This window comes from Camelus bactrianus, chromosome 18, assembly GCF_048773025.1.
Source record: "Camelus bactrianus isolate YW-2024 breed Bactrian camel chromosome 18, ASM4877302v1, whole genome shotgun sequence".
Lineage (NCBI taxonomy): Eukaryota > Metazoa > Chordata > Mammalia > Artiodactyla > Camelidae > Camelus > Camelus bactrianus.
Window position 1 is genome coordinate 19,696,136 of NC_133556.1, and position 20,105 is coordinate 19,716,240.

At 42.7% G+C, this 20,105-nt stretch overlaps 3 protein-coding genes across 4 annotated transcripts in view; 1 reads left to right on the forward strand and 2 right to left on the reverse strand.

Annotated features, from left to right (window-relative positions):
- ANKS4B (ankyrin repeat and sterile alpha motif domain containing 4B) overlaps window positions 1-13,056 on the reverse strand; it is a 36,242-nt gene extending 23,186 nt beyond the window's left edge. The window contains exon 1 of one of the 2 annotated variants that reach the window (XM_010961033.3): window positions 12,921-13,056. The gene's annotated coding sequence lies outside the window, so the exon portion shown is untranslated. Of the gene's footprint in view, window positions 1-114; window positions 583-12,920 lie in introns of those variants that run through there. The other variant, XM_045521168.2, reaches the window with a different exon arrangement.
- Window positions 340-13,115, forward strand: ZP2 (zona pellucida glycoprotein 2). The gene is made up of 18 exons (XM_010961034.3): window positions 340-401; window positions 502-581; window positions 1,435-1,518; window positions 1,941-2,035; window positions 3,507-3,659; window positions 5,023-5,064; window positions 5,228-5,392; window positions 6,153-6,249; window positions 6,338-6,519; window positions 7,291-7,417; window positions 8,276-8,463; window positions 8,555-8,646; window positions 8,744-8,868; window positions 9,819-10,008; window positions 11,300-11,435; window positions 11,513-11,609; window positions 12,052-12,132; window positions 12,970-13,115. Exons 1-18 carry the CDS (start codon window positions 340-342, stop codon window positions 13,113-13,115), a joined length of 2,142 nt encoding a protein of 713 aa, XP_010959336.3.
- The window catches only part of LDAF1 (lipid droplet assembly factor 1), a 25,030-nt gene continuing 17,866 nt past the window's right edge, over window positions 12,942-20,105 (reverse strand). The window contains exon 6 of the mRNA XM_074346246.1: window positions 12,942-13,079. Within this exon, the coding sequence (XP_074202347.1) occupies window positions 13,076-13,079 (4 nt within the window). The 3' untranslated portion in view covers window positions 12,942-13,075. The remainder of the gene's footprint in view (window positions 13,080-20,105) is intronic.

A 20,105-nucleotide genomic window follows, 5' to 3' on the forward strand; every position in this document is an offset into this window, starting at 1 on the left:
CTCTACATATGAGTTGTAAAGATTTAGAGATCTTAATTTTTCCCAGTGTTTTGAGAAAAACACCAATTTATTCAGCAGGAGCCAGTTTCAAGGAACGCTGGTTTCATGGCTGACCTGCAGAGCAGCTGGTGGAGCAAACGTCAGGAGGGGCAGAGCTCTATTTTTCACAGGCCTTCCAGAAAGCCTTTTCCTTCCCAAACCCCTTCCTCTCAGCTGAGAAGGCTGGAGAAGATTCAGGTGTCTCCAATGGGGAGAGGGCGGGGGCATGTCCTGCTTCCTGCTGTAAAAGCGCAGAGCAGCCGAGCCCTCTGCCTGGTTGACTGGGTGGTGCCTTTGGTCATGGCGTCCAGGCAGAGAGCAGACAGTAGGAGACTCTCAAGCCGATTCAGAGCAGACTGGAGGTGAGTCATTCTGGGGGCAGAAGGGAGGGGTTGTAAAGTCAATGTCTGCTGGAGTTTATTCCTCCTTAACGCTCTCCCCCGTGCCCTCCATCACCTACAGGTCCCTTTCTCTACTCTTCGCCCTTCTGACTTCGGTGAACTCAGTAGATGTTAATCAGTTGGTGAATCACGACTTCCCAGGTAGGCCTCTTAGGTAAGGGAACAGATTGCAGCTAGGATGACTAAATGGCCAAGAAACACAAACATGGGTTAGACAATCTTCACTCAGTCTCCTTCTTACCTTGATCAAATCCCTAGTTTTTTTTTTTTTTTTCCATTGCTTGCCTATCACTTGCTCTACCAAGTAAATGAAATGGCAAAAGCATCTGCATTACTTTCTACTCCCTCCCTACCTCAAGCTTTATGGCATCCACAGAACAGCAAACCACAACACTAAGCCCCTATCTCCAGTAGCATTCCTCTTCAAACACATACTCATGCTTCAGGAAAGCATCAACGGAACAGACAAAATCAGAGCTGTTCCACTTGCAGTGAGTTTTTTGATCCTTTCACCTGAACCAAAGGATGCACAGTGGCAGGTTATAAACAGATTGTTTAGTCTTTTAAAAAGTGTGTCCTTAGGCTTACCTGGGGACACTTTTTAAACTTCAAATTGAAAAAAATCTTTAGCCAAAACTTTTCTCCATTTCTTCACAGACCTACCATCCCCATCTCCATCAGCCTTCCCTGACAAGGTTCTAGCCTGGTTCCTGCAGGCGTGCTTGTTAACCCCAATCCAGGCTTATCCCTGGAGTATTTTAGAAAGCCCTAGGCACTTAATTGATAACTTCCTTACAGTTCTTGGTATCTTGAATTGTAGTTTTGTCTTTTCTACCAGTTTTGTAAGCTCCCCAAGAGTGGGGGACAAGCTGCCTCTCCCAACTGGTATCTTCCCCGATGCCTGTTGGAGAGACGAGGTCCCTTATTATACTTCCATGGGAGTCATGCCTCCTGTTGTTCAAAGATGCCCCACGTGCTTCTTTGGCTCTTTCAGGCTCTGTCATTTGCCATGAAAATAGAATGACAGTGGAGTTTCCAAGCATTCTTGCCAACAAGACATGGCACACATCTGTGGTGGGTAAGTAACGTCTATTATTATTTCATCTTGGACTTACTTAGTAGAAAGCCTTGGCTCAAGGCTGGCTCCGTTTTTCTGGGGAGCAGAGCACACAAACTCTGGAGCAGTTGGTGTCCAAATCCCATGATACACAGGCTCACTGAATTCCGTGATGCTTCCAAGAGTGGAAGACCTTCTCTTTCCTTGGAAATCTTTCCTTGGAAATCTGTCTTATCTCAGAATCCCCTAGGAAACTTCTAGCTTCAAATCACAGCATCTGTCAGAGCTTGGGTTATATCACCCAGCTGGGAAAATAAAAAGTGAAGTGACTGACAGACCTTAGAAATGGATTGGCAGTCTTGGCTATGCAGCTTTGGTTGACTCAATGTCACTGGAATGTACTTACTGGCCATCTCCTGTCTAAACTGCTCTCACTTCTGTAGATCCCCTTGGTCTTGAAATGCTGAACTGTACTTATGTTCTGGACCCAGAAAAGCTTACCCTGGAGGCCCCATATGAAACCTGTACCAAAAGAGTGGTAAGTAATTGTTTGAGGAGTGACTTGGGAAGTAGCAATGTAGGAGTTAAGGCTTTGGGATAGAGCAGAGGCTCTCAATCAGGGAGGGTTGTTTTTTTTTTTTTTTTAATCATCCCAGAGAAGATCTTGCAATAATTGGAGACACTCTTGGTTGTTACAGCTGGTGGGGAGAAGAGGGGAAGGGCAGCTACTGGCATCTCGTGGGTACAAGCCAAGGATATTGCTAAGTGGCCTCCTTGGCACACAGCAGCCTCCCATAAAAGACATTTTAGACCTAACATGCCAGTGCTGAGGCTGAGAAACCCTGGAGTGGAGGCCTCGGTCTTGCTCTCTGACTCTGACACTATCTAGGTGCGATCTTGGGCAAGTTAGCTTCTCCTTGCCCAATGGAAAATGGATTTTGATAGCCTCTCCATAAGGTATTTAATGATTAATGACACAATACAGATGAAGGTCTTGGCATAGCACCTGGGCACAATAAATAATCAAATGTGATTTATCCTGATCTGTGACTCGCATGGGAAAGAGGAAGCTCTTTCGGTGCCAGCAGATAGAATGCCGGTAACTCCCTGCTGTAAAAACGTGTGTTGGAAGGCACGCAGCAGCTGAACAGGAGGATTTCCTCTTGTCAAGCAACAGTACTGCCCAATAAAAGCAATCTAAGTAGTTCTCAAACTTTTGTGTGCAAACAATCACTTAGGGAACTTAAAGCACTGAATTAGTTCATTGAGTTGATGACTTAATAGGTCTGGGATGTGTCCTAGAAGTCTGCCTGCCTTAATAGGCTACTTCATCTTACTCTATAGTGAAGATCTCCAGCAATTAAAACGCTCCCCTCTAAAACAGCCCTTCCCAGCTTCAGGGAAGCTTAAAGATGCATTCCTTTAGATAAGAGGTCAGTAAACTACAATCTGTGAATGGCCATATCCAGCCCATGGTCTGTGTGTGTGATGGTCCTCCAGCTAAGAATGGTTTTTGTTAGCGTTTTTAAAACGTGTGAGAAATCGTATGTGGCTTACAAAGTCTAAATGTTAGCATTTAACAACAACAACAAAAAGGTTGGCTAACCCCTACGTTAGGCTGGTGAGTTTCCTGGGCCAGGAGAAATAGCAAAATGGCTCTGTCCAGACCCAGCACAATGGTTGCTACATAGGTGCTCAATAACTGTATTTGAATCTTTTGGTAGAGGCCCCAAATCAACCAGTAACTTGCTACTCAGACATCAATGTAAGAAGAAAATAAAAACTGGACCCTGAGCTCTAACACTCAAGGACTGTTCTTTGCCAATGTATGCGTCTTTCCTGGATATCTAAAGAGGCTAGCTAGAGAGTCTCCTGGTAAAGGAATGAGGTATATTCTAGAACCTGGGGTACTGATAAACTTTAAGGGTTTTGTCAGTCGGATGGTATTCTGGAATTCCCTTTCTCACTTAAACACTAGCATTCTGTTCTTACCATGCCATTTTCTACAGCTTGGCCAGCACCAGATGACCATCAAACTCACGGACAACACTGCTGTTTTAAGACAAGATGGCCTCATGTATCAGGTCAGCTGTCCAGTGATGCAAGCAGACAGCCATGAGCGGCATTCAGGATCCACTGTCTGCACGAAGGATTTCATGTCTGTGAGTGAAGCAGGCTGACTGCCTTCTCATCTGGCTACTGCAGGGGAAATGTGGTCTAGACAGAGCTGGGCTTCAGAACAGGATCAGGATTGCAATCCTGTATTCACCACTGACTTGCTGTGTGGCTTTGGATTGACTGATTTCCGAACAATATTGAGAATTTGTTTCCAAGTCTGAAGTGGGGGACAATTCACACTTCATAAAATGGCTTTAAGAATTGACTGAGAAAGTAGATAACAGTGCTCAGCACATCATGTCTAGCAATAAAAAAGGATTCAACTGGTGTCTGCAATCAGTCGCTTGACCAGTTGGATACCTGTCATGTGCCAGGCCCTATGCCAGATGCTAGGATAGACTAAATGAGCAAAAAAGCCCATGGACTTTATAGTCTAACATGGCTAACATCAACAATGAACAAAAATATTCATACTTTATTATAACAATAACGGAACTGCATGGCTCGACACAGTACTTGATTTCTATGAACATAGTGAAAAGCTGTAAATTAAAGAATCTAGTATCTCAACTTACAACTGGAAGGGAGCTTAGGTCTTCCAACTGTCTTTTGTTTGTTCTTTTTCTAGTTCTTTTAGGTGGTAGGTAAGCTTGTTTATTTGAAATTTTTCTTGTTTTTTGAAGAAGGCCTGTACTGCTGTGAACTTCCCTCCTAGGCTGTTTTTGCTCCATTTCAGATTTTGTGTGGTTGTTTTCATTGTCATTTGTCTCAGGGGAGTTTTTAATTGTCTCTTTTATTTCATCATTGACCCACTGGTTTTTTAGTAGTATGTTGTTTAGTCTCCATGCAATTTTTTGTTTGTTTCTTTCTGTGATTGATTTCTAGTTTCACGCTGTTATGACCAGAAAACTTGCTTGAAATAATTTGTATCCTCTTAAATTTGTTGAGGCTTGTTTTGTGTCAGAGTATGTGGCCTATCCTAGGGAATGTTCCATGTACACTTGAAGGATGTGTACTGTTTTTTTGGATATAATGTCCTGAAAATATTAATTTAAGTCTAACTGTTCTATAGTGCCATTTAGGATCTCTGTTGCCTTATCGATTTTTTTTTTTTTTCTGTCTGGGAGATCTGTCCATTGATGTTAGTGGTGTATTAAAAGTGTCCTACTATTATTGTATTCCCACCAATTGCCTTTTGGTATCAAAAGCTCAAAGAGGAAATGATGTCTAAGGGCACTTCTAGGATTCATGCCTGCTCCCATGCTTCTACGACATCCAACAGCCAGGCTTTGTGGTGTAACAGAACCACACTGCAGTTGCTCTGGGTGTTTTCCACATACTGTCAGGTAACATGACTTCAGCAACCTTCTCCAAACCAAAACCTCACATCATCTTTTTGTCTTCCAGTTTACCTTTCACTTTTTTCCTGGCATGGCTGATGAAAATGCAGCCGCAAGAACGGTATGGAAGTTATTTTTAAATTACAAGCCTAAGTAAACTTTAGTTCTACATTAAAGGTGACATAACTTCAATCCTCATCAAAATATTAAACAGACAATAGTCCTGGAGTCAAGGGGAGCATCATCCCTCTAAATGAAGCTTTTGACTTTAGGAATCCAAACCTCGGATGGGATGGACCATTACAGTTGGTGATGGTAAAAGAGCCCAAACTCTGACCTTTCAAGAGGCCATGATGCAAGGATATAATCTCCTGATTGGTAACCAGAAGATGAACGTCCAAGTGTCATTCCATGCCACTGGAGTGACTCACTACTCGGTGGGTGTGAACCTTTTTTAATACCACCACCCAGGCACAGGTCAAAATTTCTAAATCCAAGCATGATCTCAAACATGTCCTCAAATTGAGAATACAACTCACTCAACAGGTATCTCAATCCCTACTATGCACCAAGTACTGTCTGAGTACTAAAGATAACAACGAGAACAAAACAGATGTGGTCCTTACTTCAATCTGTTCTCCCTCTTCCCCAGAGATCTAACTGTACTACACACTGTAGAACTAGGGTACTACAAAATTCCTTTATAAATTAAGATGTTCTGTTTTATCATTGTCCTCTGCTGTGTTTACAGTAGGTACTGGTGCTCTTTGGGCCAACAATCAAGGTACTATGTTAAATGAGTTAATGTGCCAAAGTACTTAGAACAGGTCTTGGTACCTACGTGCTCTAATGTCAGCCATTCTAACAACAGTCCTGCTGTGCACTGAGTATAAACAGACTGCTGAATCTTAAACATTCTCTCTGAATGCTGATACCATAAAATAGTCATAAAACAAGAGCTCATATCTACCTAGAAATGATCAGCTACAGTAGGTACTACCTTATCAGATATTATAAAGTACAAAATTTTAAAACTAGAGCACCTGTCAAACAATTATTGGACAAAATGCCTAAATTCTACTTGAGCCAAAACAACGCCCAATAGTTGAGTATGTTTACCCTGATTATTATTCTAACATTGGTTACAAATTAAAGTAATTCAAATCAACCAATGTCTTTGAAAACGCCTCTCCTCAGCAAGGTAACAGTCATCTCTACATGGTACCCCTGAAGCTCACACATGTATCTCCTGGGCAGACGATCATCTTATCATCAAGAATCATTTGTATGTCAGGTAAGGGCCTAGGAAGGGGCAACTCCAGGTATGGGAGACATTGTCCTAGGGGCTTAATCAAAGCTGATCCCTCTCTCATTCCTTCTAGATCCTGTAACCTGTAATGCCACACACATGACTCTCACCATACCAGAGTTTCCTGGGAAGTTAAAATCTGTGAGCTTTGAAAATAGGACTATTGATGTGAGCCAGCTGCACCACAATGGGATTGATACAGAAACAACAAATGGCTTGCGGTTGCATTTCAGCAAAACTCTTCTCAAAACAAAAGTATGTTCCATTATCATTCACTGAACTTCATGGAAGCATGACTGAAGCATAGCTTTTCAGGCCACCCTGATATAAATGCTGACTTGTCCATAAAGTCTAACTGCTGGTGTAAAATATTCAAGATTAGGAAGGCCTCATTTGAAAACCTTGCGTAAGTGAATTCTCAAGTAACTGAAATTCATTCTCGAACACCAAGCCTGTTTAACTGTAATGGAATTCTTCCTAGTTTTCCTGAGTTTCTTAATTCATTAAACAGTACAAACTTCTATCAAATAATGATGAACATCTTATGCCCTATTAACACAGGGCAGCTTGATTCAAACAGGTGCCCCCAACTGTCCACATTGAGGCTGGATCTCAACTGGTACAATTGCCAGGGACACCAGAGCATTGTCAGGGATACCAGAGAATAATCTTAAGTTGGTGTGTGCTTTGCAATAACACTTGTAGAGTTCTTTTTACTCACTCCTGGCTTGGCAAGGTATTCCGGTCTTTGGAATTTGATCTGTTAATTCAACCTCTAGTGCCTAGTACAAAGAACATACAGTGTTGGGTCCTTGAGGGCATGAGTTTAAAACAATAAATTTCCTGCCAAGAGAAGAAGGATCCTGGTCTGGAGAAGTGATAGGGTCTCTTGTTCTGACTTAAAGGGAGACCATATTAAGTCTGGAGAGTGCCTTGCAGGTTTCAATGTATTTCCTTCCTGCCTCTCTTGTGAGTGTTCTGGGTCCCAACAGGCTGTGGCTGCTAACTGACATTCTTTCATTTCAGTTCCCTGAAAAATGCCTACCCTATCAGTTCTACTTACCTTCACTCAAGCTGACCTTTTACATTCAACTGGAGACTGTATCCATGGTGATTTATCCTGAGTGTCCCTGTGAACCAACAGTTTCTATAGGTAAAGACCACTTTTCTTGAACGGTTCCCTACATCCTTCTTCCCTTAGCTCTTGCATATGGGAGAGTATGTAGAAGTTCGGACTCTGTATTGCTTATACTTGGAGGAAACGAAAGACTGGTTGGATCAGAAAATATTAGTCTGAGATCCAAGGAAGATACTAGTTCTAAAATATACATACAGGTAGGTCTCACAACTGTTTCATGTTTAGTAACCTGGGTCTACTGTGTGTTGGGAGCCCAAGCCCATCATCTAATCAAGATTGCCTCATACCTGAGACTAGAGAGACTACAAGTTTTCCCCCAAACTCCTGAAAATTTTTCAAAGAATATGGAAGTGGGTGTTTCCTCTTGTTCAGTACTGCCTCTGCCCTGTGCTCCTGGGAGTCGCTGGCCTGTATCAAGTCAAGCCAAATAGGACAAATTAGTTGCTGCTTCAGCTTCCCCCTCAAACCACTCAAAATTTGCGAGTCTTGACGGAAGGGACATAATGGCACAAGGTGCTTAGACTTACAGCCTCATCAGGGTATAATCGTGGGTCTGTTGCCCCACCCGGTGCTTCTTCCCACGTCTCCTGCTCCCTCTTCACTTGGATGAAAAATCCTTCTGCTCATACAGAGCCACCTCACTGGTGCCTAGGCACCTTCAAGTGTCTCCCCTTGTAACTCAAGCTGCTTATCAAGGTGTTTTCCCAAACAAAGATTTAAGCTGCTTATCAAAGTGTTTTTCCCAAACGAAGACTTACGACAAATTCTAGTGCCTCGTGGTAAAAATCCAGACTTTCATCACACTTCAAGGTTGGTAGAGGACAATAGTCCCATGGCAGACAAATTGTTTTAAAAACTCTCGCCCCCATCTAGTTTCAGGTGAGCTGTGTACTCAGGATGGGTTTATGGACGTGGAGGTCTACAGCCACCAGACAAAACCGGCTCTCAACTTGGATACCCTCAGGGTAGGAGACTCCTCCTGCCAGCCAACCTTCAAAGCTCCGTCTCAGGGGCTGGTACGCTTTCGCATACCCCTGAGTGGATGTGGAACAAGACGTAAGGTTAGTAGCAGCAAGGGGTTAAGCTAGGAGTTAAGACTTACTTTTGAGATAACTGATTAACCACTCTCTCTAACCCTACTCTAATTTTAAGTTCAAGAATGACAAAGTCATCTATAAAAATGAGATACATGCTCTCTGGGTGGATCTTCCTCCAAGCACAATTTCCAGAGACAGTGAATTCAGGTGTGACACAATCACTACTTGACTTTTTAAGCTCCCGTTTAAACTCAAGCAGTCATTTAACCTAAAATTCTTAACACTCACCCACCCATTCTTACAGAATGACAGTGAGATGCCATTACAGCAGCAGTAACATGCTAATAAGTAGCAGTGTTGAAAGTCTTCCTCCTCCAGTGGCCTCAGTGAAGCCAGGTCCACTTGCCTTGACCCTGCAAACCTACCCAGGTGAGACATTATAACCTAAAACATCTGCTTAAATACTTTCAGGAAACTCTTCCCTAAAATGAACTTTTTTATTGTAGTCTGTTTACAATGTGTTAATTTCTGGTGTACAGTATAGTGATTCATATATTTATATATCTATATCTGAATGTATCTCTCTATCTGAATGTATCTCTATCTCTCTATCTGAATGTATCTCTCTATATCTGAATATATATATATTCCTTTTCATATTCTTTTTCATTATAGGGTATTACAAGGTATTGAATATAGTTCCCTGTGCCACACAGTAGGACCTTGTTGTTTATTAATTTTATACGTAGTAGTTAGTGTCTGCAAATCCCAAACTCCCAATTTATCCCTCCACCCCTCCTTTCCCTCCCTGGTAACCGTAAGTTTGTTTTCTATGTATGTGAGTCTGTTTCTCTTTTCTAAATAAGTTCATTTGTGTCAGTTTTTTAGATTCCACATATAAGTGATATCATACAGTATTTTTCTTTCTCTTTCTGGCTTACTTCACTTAGTGTGACAATCTCCAGGTCCATCCATGCTGCTGCAAATAGCATTATTTTATGCATTTTTTGGCTGAGTTGTTATTCCATTGTGTGTGTGTGTGTGTGTGTGTGTATATATATATATATACATATATATATACACACACACATATACACACATACGTACCACATCTTTATCAAATCATCTGTCAATGGACATTTAGCTTGCTTTCATGTCTTGGTTATTGTAAATAATGTTTCTGTGAACATCAGGGTATGTGCATCTTTTCAAATTAGACTTTCCTCCAGATCCATGCCCAGGAATGGGATTGCTGGATCATAGGGTAAGTGTGCAAAATGAACTTTCTGATGCCACCAGATGAGAGCATTAGTAATGCTCAAGCACCTGTCGTGGCCATCAACTTCCTGAGAACTGGAGAGGCTTCTACTCCATTTCAGATAACTCCTACCTGCAGCCGTATGGGGACAAGGAGTACCCTCTGGTGAGATACCTCCGCCAACCGATTTACCTAGAAGTGAGAGTCTTAAACAGGACGGACCCCAACATCAAGCTGGTCTTAGATGACTGCTGGGCAACATCCACTGTGGACCCAGCCTCTCGCCCCCAGTGGAATATTGTAGTGGATGGGTATGTACTCTCAACACAAAGTAGACCAGCTGATCACTCAGACTGCCAGTAAAGAGAATTAAAATGCACTTGGGCTTGAGAGAAGCACTATATCAAAGGCCCTGATTTTTATCCTTGTTTCTTAGCAACCAGTCTTTGATCTAATAATTTATGCTTTCCCATTACCCTTCAATCTAAAAGAATAGGATCCTTCCCAAGGAAATCTGGCTTTAATCCTCTATTATCTGGAGAGAAAATAAATACTTAGTTCCTATCCACTTACTGAATAACTACCCTGTGATAGTCATTGTGCTATGTCCTCCACGTGCATTTGAACCTCACTCCATAAGAGACACAGGTCATTTCACTTCATGAAGAAACCCAAGCTTGCTGCTTAAATAACTAGCCCAAAGTAATATTTAATAAATCGTAGGATTTGAATGCCCATCTGATTCTAGACCCGAACACCATGATGCTCTAAAGTTGTGACAACACCCACTGGTGTGCTGGCAAAGTGGAGAGGACCAACACCTGCAGGGGTCTGTACCTGTAGCACTGTACTTAGCTGTCTTTAAAGCTGTTGTAAAAAATGAAGCTGTTGTAACCTGTTAAGCTTGTAACCTCCAGGTACACTCCTGCCAGGTACACAGGACCGTGTGTAGCCAGCACATTCATGCAGCTCATTCCTTCAGTCCATTAAAGTTTTATTCAAATGTCCCCTTCTCTTTTTTTTTTAACATTTTAAAAATTGATTTATAATCACTTTACAATGTTGTGTCAAATTCCACTGTAGAGCAAGTGTCCCCTTCTCTTTGAAGCGGCCTTGACCCTCCTGCCCCCTGACCCTGGTCTAACTCTTCTTTCCTTAGTGCTTACCTACAATCTAACATACTACTTTGCAGCTGCCACCCTCTGCTAGCATCTAAGATATAAAAGGGCACGTCTCTACCTTTTTTTTTGTTACCAACATATGCTAACTGCCTGGGATATAATAGACACTCAGATTAATAAGAGTTAAATTAGTGTCATCTGAAGAGCTACACATAAAACTTAATTCTTGATGAGTTTAGCTGGCAAAAAAAAAATCGATACTTAAATTGTACTAACACATAAAAGAAAAACGAGCATGAACAACATGACTTCATGGATATGTTGGATAGGCCAGATCAGAGGTATATTAAATAAAATAAAATGTACAGGTAGAAGGTTCAGCAATATTCCTGAAGGTTTTACGTGTAACTGAACTTGAGCAAACGTTGTTAGACCGTGGGGTGAGTGTAGCTGATGTCCCTCCCTGAAATGTGCCTTTCAGCTGTGAATACAACCTGGACAACCACAGGACCACCTTCCATCCAGTTGGCTCCTCCGTGGCCTATCCTAGTCACTATCAGAGGTTTGACGTGAAGACCTTTGCCTTTGTGTCAGGGGCCCAGGAGTTCCCTCACTTGGTAAGTGATTAACAAGTTACCTGGGACAGGTCAAATGTGAGAGCATCAGTTCCACTCAATTCTTCTCCCATCTCCAGGTCTACTTCCATTGCAGTGCCTTAATCTGCAACCAACTCTCTCCTGAACCCCCTCTGTGTTCTGTGAATTGCCTTGTGTCGTCTAGAAGCAGACGAGGTAAAAATTTCAAGTCCTCCTTAACATGAGTTTGCTTAAAGCGAGCCTCAGTCTTTGAGAACTGAAGAATGAGCACCTCATTCTTTACCTAGTCCCAAGAGTCCAAGAAACCTTAACCCAGTCGGCATTACCTGTTGAGCCTGACATGGACAGGTTCTCAATCAGTCCTGTGGACAAGTTTGTTTTTGCACGTGGGTTTCAGCCTGACCCTCTGCAGACCTGACTCTCAAGTCACTCTTCCTGAGTCTAAGCAGACTCTAAATTCTGTCTTTGGGTATTCTTTCACAGTTCCTCCTGCTTTTACAGTAAGGTGTATGCCTCTCCTGCAAAGGCAGGCAAAACTATACAGAGCATGGCCTCCGCAGAGAGCTGCTCTGTGTATTCCATCAACACACTTCTTACCACTGTCCATTATCTCAGAGGTCAAACTGTCTGTCTCCAGCCACAGGGGCCACTGAGGAAGAGAAAGTGATAGTCAGTCTCCCGGGCCCCATCCTCCTGTTAGACGGCTCTTCACTCAGAGGTATGGATTTAAAGCCTTGGGTACTTCTTGGACTCAGCTTCTTGGGTTTCTGTCAAATTTAATTGTGCATAGATAATACATGCTCATGAGAAACAAGACGGGAATAATAGTCTCTTCCCAGCAGTAGGTTCTGTTAAGTCTCTTGTGTACCCTTCCCCAAGTCTCCCCTCCCCACGAGTGGGATCATATATGGTACCTACTCTTCCGTAACTATTTGTTTTAGCCATCTTATATCTGCAAAGAGACCTCTCACCGTTAATAACTAGAAAGAATTCCGTCTGTGTTACTTCCAGTTTTGTCACTAACGCCACGATGGAAATCTTAAATCTTGGCCTACGGGTATATTTCTAAAAGTGAGACTTAGTTTCAAAGACGTGTCTTGTTACTACCAAACTTAAGCCTTTACTGTTAATGTTATTGTTGTCCCATATCCTCACCCCCAATTGTCTTAATTGTAGGCCTAGAACTTGTCATTAAGCTCTTTTAAATCCCTAGCCAACAACCCGCAAGAGACCATGCCCTTGGGACAACTGACCACATCTGTCAGTGCCAGAATGTTAAACGGCATGCTTGGGACCGTAAGGTCCTTTCCGGGTGTCAGCCCATCTGATCTGAGAGGAGTAAAAGCAAGGAGGAAATGCCAGCTGTGGGAGTGGGGTCGGGAGAGGGGGGGTTTGGCTGGAGGGGTAGGACTATGCTGTTGCAAGCGTCCCAGACGAGTCCTTTTGAAGTTTAAGTTCACTTCCTTCTCTGGGGAGCTTACACGTAAGGTTTCAGCTTCAACTTACACTTGATTTAAATACGATCTTAAGACTGGAATGTCTGCTTCCTTTCCAGGCACTGTGGAGTCCAAAGGGCATGGGACTGCTGGTTTTGTTGCCTTTAAAACTGTGGTGGCTGTGGTTGCCTTAGCAGGCGTTGTGGGAATTCTCGGCTTCATCGGTTACCTGCGCAAGAAAAGAACCATAATGTTAAATCACTAATCGGGTTTTCAAATAAAGTGGTGGAAGTAAGCCTCTTGCTTTTCTGTCTCATTAAGGTTAGATGGAGTTCAAGGACTGTTTCTTGCAGTCATTCTTCTTTAGAGAATATAGTACCTTTCCACAATCCCCTGTGCAGGCTTTGGTCTACGTGGATGTGAATAAACATATTTCTGACTTAATTGATTCCTGTCACTCAGCTTTTTCTCACCGCCACCCGCTAAAACTGGCAGTGCCAGAGAAGTCAATCAATAACAGGATTTAGTGACAGCCCTTTTCTCGGGGGGCATTAAGTGATTTTAATGTCTTTTACACACTTCTATTCACATATATTCAAGATGAGGGGAACAAAGTCACCCCTACAAGATGAGGGGGGCAAGAACTCACCCCTAATCATTGGCATTATTTCCTTGCGAATACCTGGTTTCCCTTCCCTTTAGAGAGGGGAAGTTCATCTGGTATCATAGTATTTCCTAACCCAAATTACTCTTTCAAATAAGTAGACAATTTTCCCCGAGAATTTAAGGGATTTAGTTTCTCTTTTGTGTACTTCCAATCCAATTAAAGACCAACAATCTCCTCTGGAAGCAGGAAAGGAATACTATAAGATTCTAGCTTTCTGGAATGCAAGTAAAACATTCCTGGCGGGGAAGTCATAGCACATTGGTGGAGCACATGCTTAACATGCACGAGGTCCTAGGTTCAATCCCCAGTACCTCTGTTAATAAATATATTAAATAAGTTAAACCTAATTACCGCTCCCCTTCAAAAAAAAAAAAAAATTCCTGGTCTCATTAAGACTCCACAGCTGAACACAAGCCTCTTCGCTGATCCTGGAGAGCTGCTGTCCCACTACCTAGCACTTGTGTTACCTCCTCCTGAGGCGCCCCATCTGAATTAGGCTGTAATTACATCAGCATGACTAGTCTGCTTCACACTGTAGCTCTAATAGCTGCTTCACATCATATTCAAGATATCGAATACAGACATTAATTTGTATCCCTCAACTAGAAAAAGGCTGGATCTAAACCAGAAGTTATGAAAAATGTTGTAAAATTTCTGAATCCCTGTACATGGTGAAGGTGAATAAAATATGGATATTTCTAGTATTTAGACTTCACCCCTCAGTTATAAGTTGCCCTACCCCTGGGTTTTTCTAAACCCCCCAAATATTATATACACATGGTCATCTTGTGATACTGTAGGTCTTTAATATTGAATCCTTCTACCTTCAACACAACCTTTGATTCTAAATTCTTTTAAGAGTTATATGGTAAAATTCAACCCTGGTGTGGGGAAGGAAACAACCGCACAGACGTTGTGTGAAAGTTCTAGTCTTCCTAGAGTGATAAGGGTCAAAATTTCAAGTTGTCCGGTTCTCATCAAGGCCATCCTTTGGACATTGAGGCCTTATTCTCTTACAAAGCAATCTGCCAATAGTGAAACGAATGGGCTTGGATTCAAACTTTTTCTGTGACTATGCCATGATAGTGTTACACATCAGAACCAGAAGTATTACATGTGCTGCATTTCTTACAATGGCATTTGAAAAAAATGTCAGCCCCTTAAATGGCCTCCTGACCCGGGTAGTAGGCTGCATAATGGCCACTTGGGACATGTCCACAACCTAATCACCAAAAACTTAATATTGTTGTCTATTGATGGCCCCAAATGGACCTTGCAGATGGGTTAAGTAAGACGTCTTGATGCAGGGAGATCATCCAAGTGGGCCCAATCACAAGGCTCCCAATAAAACAAGTGGTGGAATCAGAAAAGATGTCCCAGTGGAAGCAGAAGATGGAGTGATGTCCCCAAGCCAAGGAACGTGGGCAGCCTACAGCGGTCGGGAATGGTAAAGAAATGGCTTCTCCCCTTGAGCCTCCAGAAGAACACAGCCCTGCTGCCCTGTTTTGGACGTCTGAATTCCAGAGATGTAAAATAACTTATTCTCAGCCACTAAGTTTGTATTAATTTGTTACAGCAGCAATAGGAAACTCATATACCTCCTAACGAGTCACTACCCCCAACTGGGAAAGACACTTTGCTGGACGTGCACATTTTACAGATGAGCGACTTGAGCCCAAGCACAGCTGGTCCAAGATACCAGTATCTTGATTGTGGAGCTGGAGCTTCTTATTTGCAAGTTGGTCTGTTAGTGTAGAGTCACAGGTCAAGACTAAGGTGACCTGGGCCTCGAGGCTGTCCCCTGGCAGGTCGGTTCTGATGTGTTTGCAAATGCTGAGGCAGAACTTTGAGAGATCAAAGCCAGGCTGGCTGTGGAGCAGCTGCTGGAATGAACACCTGTTGCCATGGTAGCCTGGAGCAAGCACAATGAGAGGCTGTCAGAGTCGTGTTCTCAACTCCTGAAGGTACACATCCTACTGTATGTGGGGGAGGCAGCCCAGTCAGCAGAGAGGAGCTGTGTGGGCAGAGACGGGGCTCAAATGCCAAGAAGCTGCTCCCTCATCCAAACGTGTGTTTGTAATCTCCCTCATCAGGTACCTTAACTCAGGTGCCAGGAGATAGATGAAAGGCATTTGGGATTCTAATATGCTACAGGATAGCTCTGATGATGCAGTTTATAGAGGCTGGGGATGGGCTTCTGTGCCTCGGGAAATCCCCCCAAATGTTGAATTTTCTTCCCTACCCCGTTCTGCTGCGTTAAGCAGTTCTATGGAACATGGAGGGCTCTAGAACAAAAGCTTGGGTTCTGGGTCTGTCTCCCTTACTGTGTGTCCTTGGACAGATGGAAGAATCTCAGAGCCTTTTTCCACATGTATAAAATGAGAATAAAACCTACCTTGGAAGCATGTAAGGGTTCAGTGAGATTGTCCACGTGTTGGCATATTTGCTGCTCAGGCAGCAATGGAGCCATCTAAACCAAACCTCATTCTATCAGTCACTGAAGGTTGAATAAAACTCTGTGCTAGGTGAGAGGTTCTTAATCATGCACATATTTTGTAAAATATACAGTGTCCTGATCTCACCTTTATCTTTAAGAATCTTTAAGGAGTGAGGCTCTATAGGAAGCTGAATAATGGCCCCCAAATACCCATGTCTTAATCCCAGTAACCTGTGAATGTTACCTTCCATGGCAAAAGAGACTTTGCACACATCATTAATTTAAGGATCTTGGATGGGGAAATTATCTGGATTATCCAGGTGGACCTAAATGTAATCACAAGTACCCTTATAAGAGGAAGACAGAGTGAGATTTAACTGGAGAGGAGAAGGTGGTATTATGATGGAGGCAGAGATTGGAGGGATGCATTTTGAAGATGGAGGAAGGGGGCTTCAAGCCAAGGAGTAAAGGTGGACATGAAAAGCTGAAAAAGTCAAGGAAACAGATCCTCCCCTAGAGCCTGCAGAAGGAGCCAGCCCTACTAATGCCCTGACTTTAGCCCAGGGAAACTGTAAGAGACCTCCAGAATTCCAAGAGAATAAATCTGTGTTATTTTTAAGCCAGTGAGCTTGTGGCAATTTGTTTCAGCAGAAAGAGGGAACTAATACAAGCTCCTCAGATGCTCTGACATACACCCCTGGGTAAGACCCACAGGGCTAGACAAAGACAAAGACTGTGTAGGTAAAGAATGTTGCCCACCATTTCAGTAAACAAAGAATTTAACCAGTCATCAAGCTCTCAGCTCCTGCAGCTGCCCCCCCCCCCATGGTGTGCCCTGAGGAGAATTCAGGATGGAGAAAAACAGGAAACTGGCCCTCGATAGTTAAGATGCATATCAAAGGAATGGTCTCAGAGAGCGCAGACTCGAGCATCTTCCCACACATAGAAAAGCACTAAAATGATTAACTTGAGATGTCTGTTTTTGTGACTAGCCGTAATCTTGTGATGTTCAACTACATGTTTATTTTTGTTTTTGTTTTTTCACAAAAATGCCAGTATAACCTGGCTCCTCCCTGACCTCTTTGCAACAGTTCCTCAAAGCTGTCTGAGAGGCCGTTTCCAGGCTATAGTCCCACTAATGTCCTTGGATAAAACATATCTCAATGTTTAGATTGTATATTTTTTTCAATTGACATTTTGTTCATCAATGGCATAGCATACCCCTACGGCACATATCCTGATTGGACTAAATAATCAAGATAAAGCCTCAATTCCCCTTGCAGATATTTGTTTAGTGGTGGGTACATGATACTGTTCTGTTCAATGAGATTTAAGAGGAAATTGGGAGGGGACTTCTGTCTTTTTCCTCATTTCAAAAAAAGTTATATAAAGCTAGCCCCTTTTCTCCCTGCTTTTGAATATGGTTATGTGACACTGTGATTCCTTCAGCATTGGCAGCCTTCTTGTGACCATGAGGAAACAAACTTGAGGATGCTCTTTCAGAACAGTGGAGTAAAAACACAGAAAGACTAGATCCCTGATTACATTGTTGTGTTTTTTAACTCAACCCTAGAACCACTTATATCTGGATTTCATGTTTAGTGAGAAGTTAAGGGTTCTTATTTTTCAAGGGAGACATTTTGTTTCTAGTAGGTAAAAGCATTCAAGATCATTCAGGCTTAAAGAACCCTTATTTTTAGGAGAAAGTTCATGACTATCATTTGCATCTACAGAACACACCATGTTATATGTAAGCTTTTCTTTGGATTAATAACCAAATTGTTACAAACCAAGAATGAGAATACATTTTGTTAACAAATTTATTTTGCTTTGGCTCCCTCAAGGCCCAAGAGAACCAGAGTCTGGTTCATTCATCTTTGAATTCCCACTGGTACTTCTGTGAAGGAAGTGATTTGTCCAAAAATGTAGTCCAAAGAAGCTTGATTCAAAGCAGACAGCATAGTCACTTCTCACCCATATGCATAGATGGATTCTCCTGCTTTAACTCAGTTCCAGGGTCAAAGGAGAAGGGAAGATGTCATAAAGCAAGCACTGGATGCAAGAGACATGGATTCTATCCCTGGCACTGCAGACGTACAGTGTGCACCCCTTCTCTGTGCCTCGGGTGTACCAGCTGTAGAGAGGACTAGAAAGAGCATCTATTACCTTGCTACTCAAGGCGTGGTCTGTGGAAGGCTCTGAAACCGAGGGCAGTCATCAGTTAGATCCCTTAAACTATAACTTGCTTAATAAATAATATCCTGTAAACTGCCTTCACTGACCAAGCTTGCTTTAATTGTTTTACAAATTGCATACCCTCCAAACTTCACGTAGCTTGAACTATATATATATAAGACTCCTTTAACCGCCCCCTATAGATAACACCTCTGATGTATGGGTTGCTATAGTAACGGTTGCTTAGGTTGTTTTTAAGGAACATGGAGCTAGTCTTGCCCAGTTCAAACCGGTTGAGACCACCAGCCATAAAACTGGGCCTACGCCAACGTCTGATGGGTGACATTTTGACGTCAGAGGTCAAAAACTGCACCCTTAGATTATGCAAATTCTGCCATTTTCTGAACGTGTGTCCCATGAAGAAGCATGTAACTCAGATACACCTGTGCAGAACAGCGATTACCTCGCCTTTTTCCCACCTGCAATCACCTTCCCCTGCACCTCTGACCACCTTACACTCTCCACCCATAAACATCCCAAGCCTCTTGCCTTCCAGGAGGCGGACCTGAATCTCGTTCTCCTGTTTCCTCGCTTGACTGCCTTGTGAATAAACCCTTTCTCTGCTGCAAACCTCAGCGCTTGTCAGGCAAACAAAACTAGTTCAGTAACAGCTTCACCAGGAGCTAAGTCATGCAGAAACTCAAGTCCTGCTCCAGACCTACAGACTCAGAATCTGCCTTTTAACCCCTTGTAGGCATGCACATTAACTTTTTTTTTTAATTGAAGTACAGTTTACAACGTTGTGTCAATTTCTGGTGTACAGCATAATGTCCCAGTCATACATACACATACACATACTCATTTTCATATTTTTTCATTATAGGTCACTGCAAGATATCGAATAGAGTTCCCTGTGCTGTACAGTATGAACTCATCATTTATCTATTTTATATATAGTAATTAGTATCTTAAGAAGCACACTCCTCTAAAGCTTCTTCCTGCTCTCAGTGCTGTCTGTGGCTTCTCAGCTGGGCCACCTTCAGATCACATGGATATGAGTGCCCTCTACTGGCTCAGAAATTAAGCACTTTCTAGCTTTTACCTCCCACTCGAGGAAACAGCAGCATATAAGTGAAGTACCTTATGGTTAGCCATTCTCAACCTTGTGACAACTCACACCTGATCATGTCTCACCAGGCTGTGATGACACCCGGGCTGAATCTCCTGTTCTGTGTGGAGCAGACAACAGAAGCCACGCAGAGGAGGTGGTTGAAACAGTACTTCTGTGTGCACAACTCTAAGTAGACCCCACCGTTCACACTCCCGTTTTATGAAAACGGTGATCCCCCAGGGTTACCTGATAAAGCAACAAAGGTTACGGCAACAGTCGCAGACAACACTTACTGGGACATGGGTCCGGGCTCAAGCCTTAAAGGCAGGTGGAGGTGTTAACATTTAACAGCTCACTGGTTACATGGGTGGGTTTTTCAGTCAGGCAAGCTGGGCTTGAATCCCATGTCTGCTTCTGCACGCACTTAGGCAATTTCAGCCCTCAGTTTTTCAGCCTCACCTCTAAAATGAGTGGTAGTGAGGACTGACTGAAGACGTGGATTCAAGTAAAGGATTAAGACAGCACCTAACACAAGGCAAAAACAAACACTTACCGTCATACGGATAAATTAACGTTCTGATTGTACTAAGTCACAGTTTTCATATTTTAAGGATCAATTACCTTTCCAAATAAGCCACACATTGGACTGTGCCTAAAAGGCCAACAATACTTTTTTTTAACCGAATTATTGACAAATAATAGTATATTAGTTTCAGGTGTACATCCATGATTCAAGTCTACGTACGCTATGAAATGGTCATCACAATAAGTCCAGTTACCATCTGTCACCATACAAAGCTAATTCAATATTATTGACTATATTCCCCATGGTTAATCTTACATCTCCACTTTTGAATGACCAGGG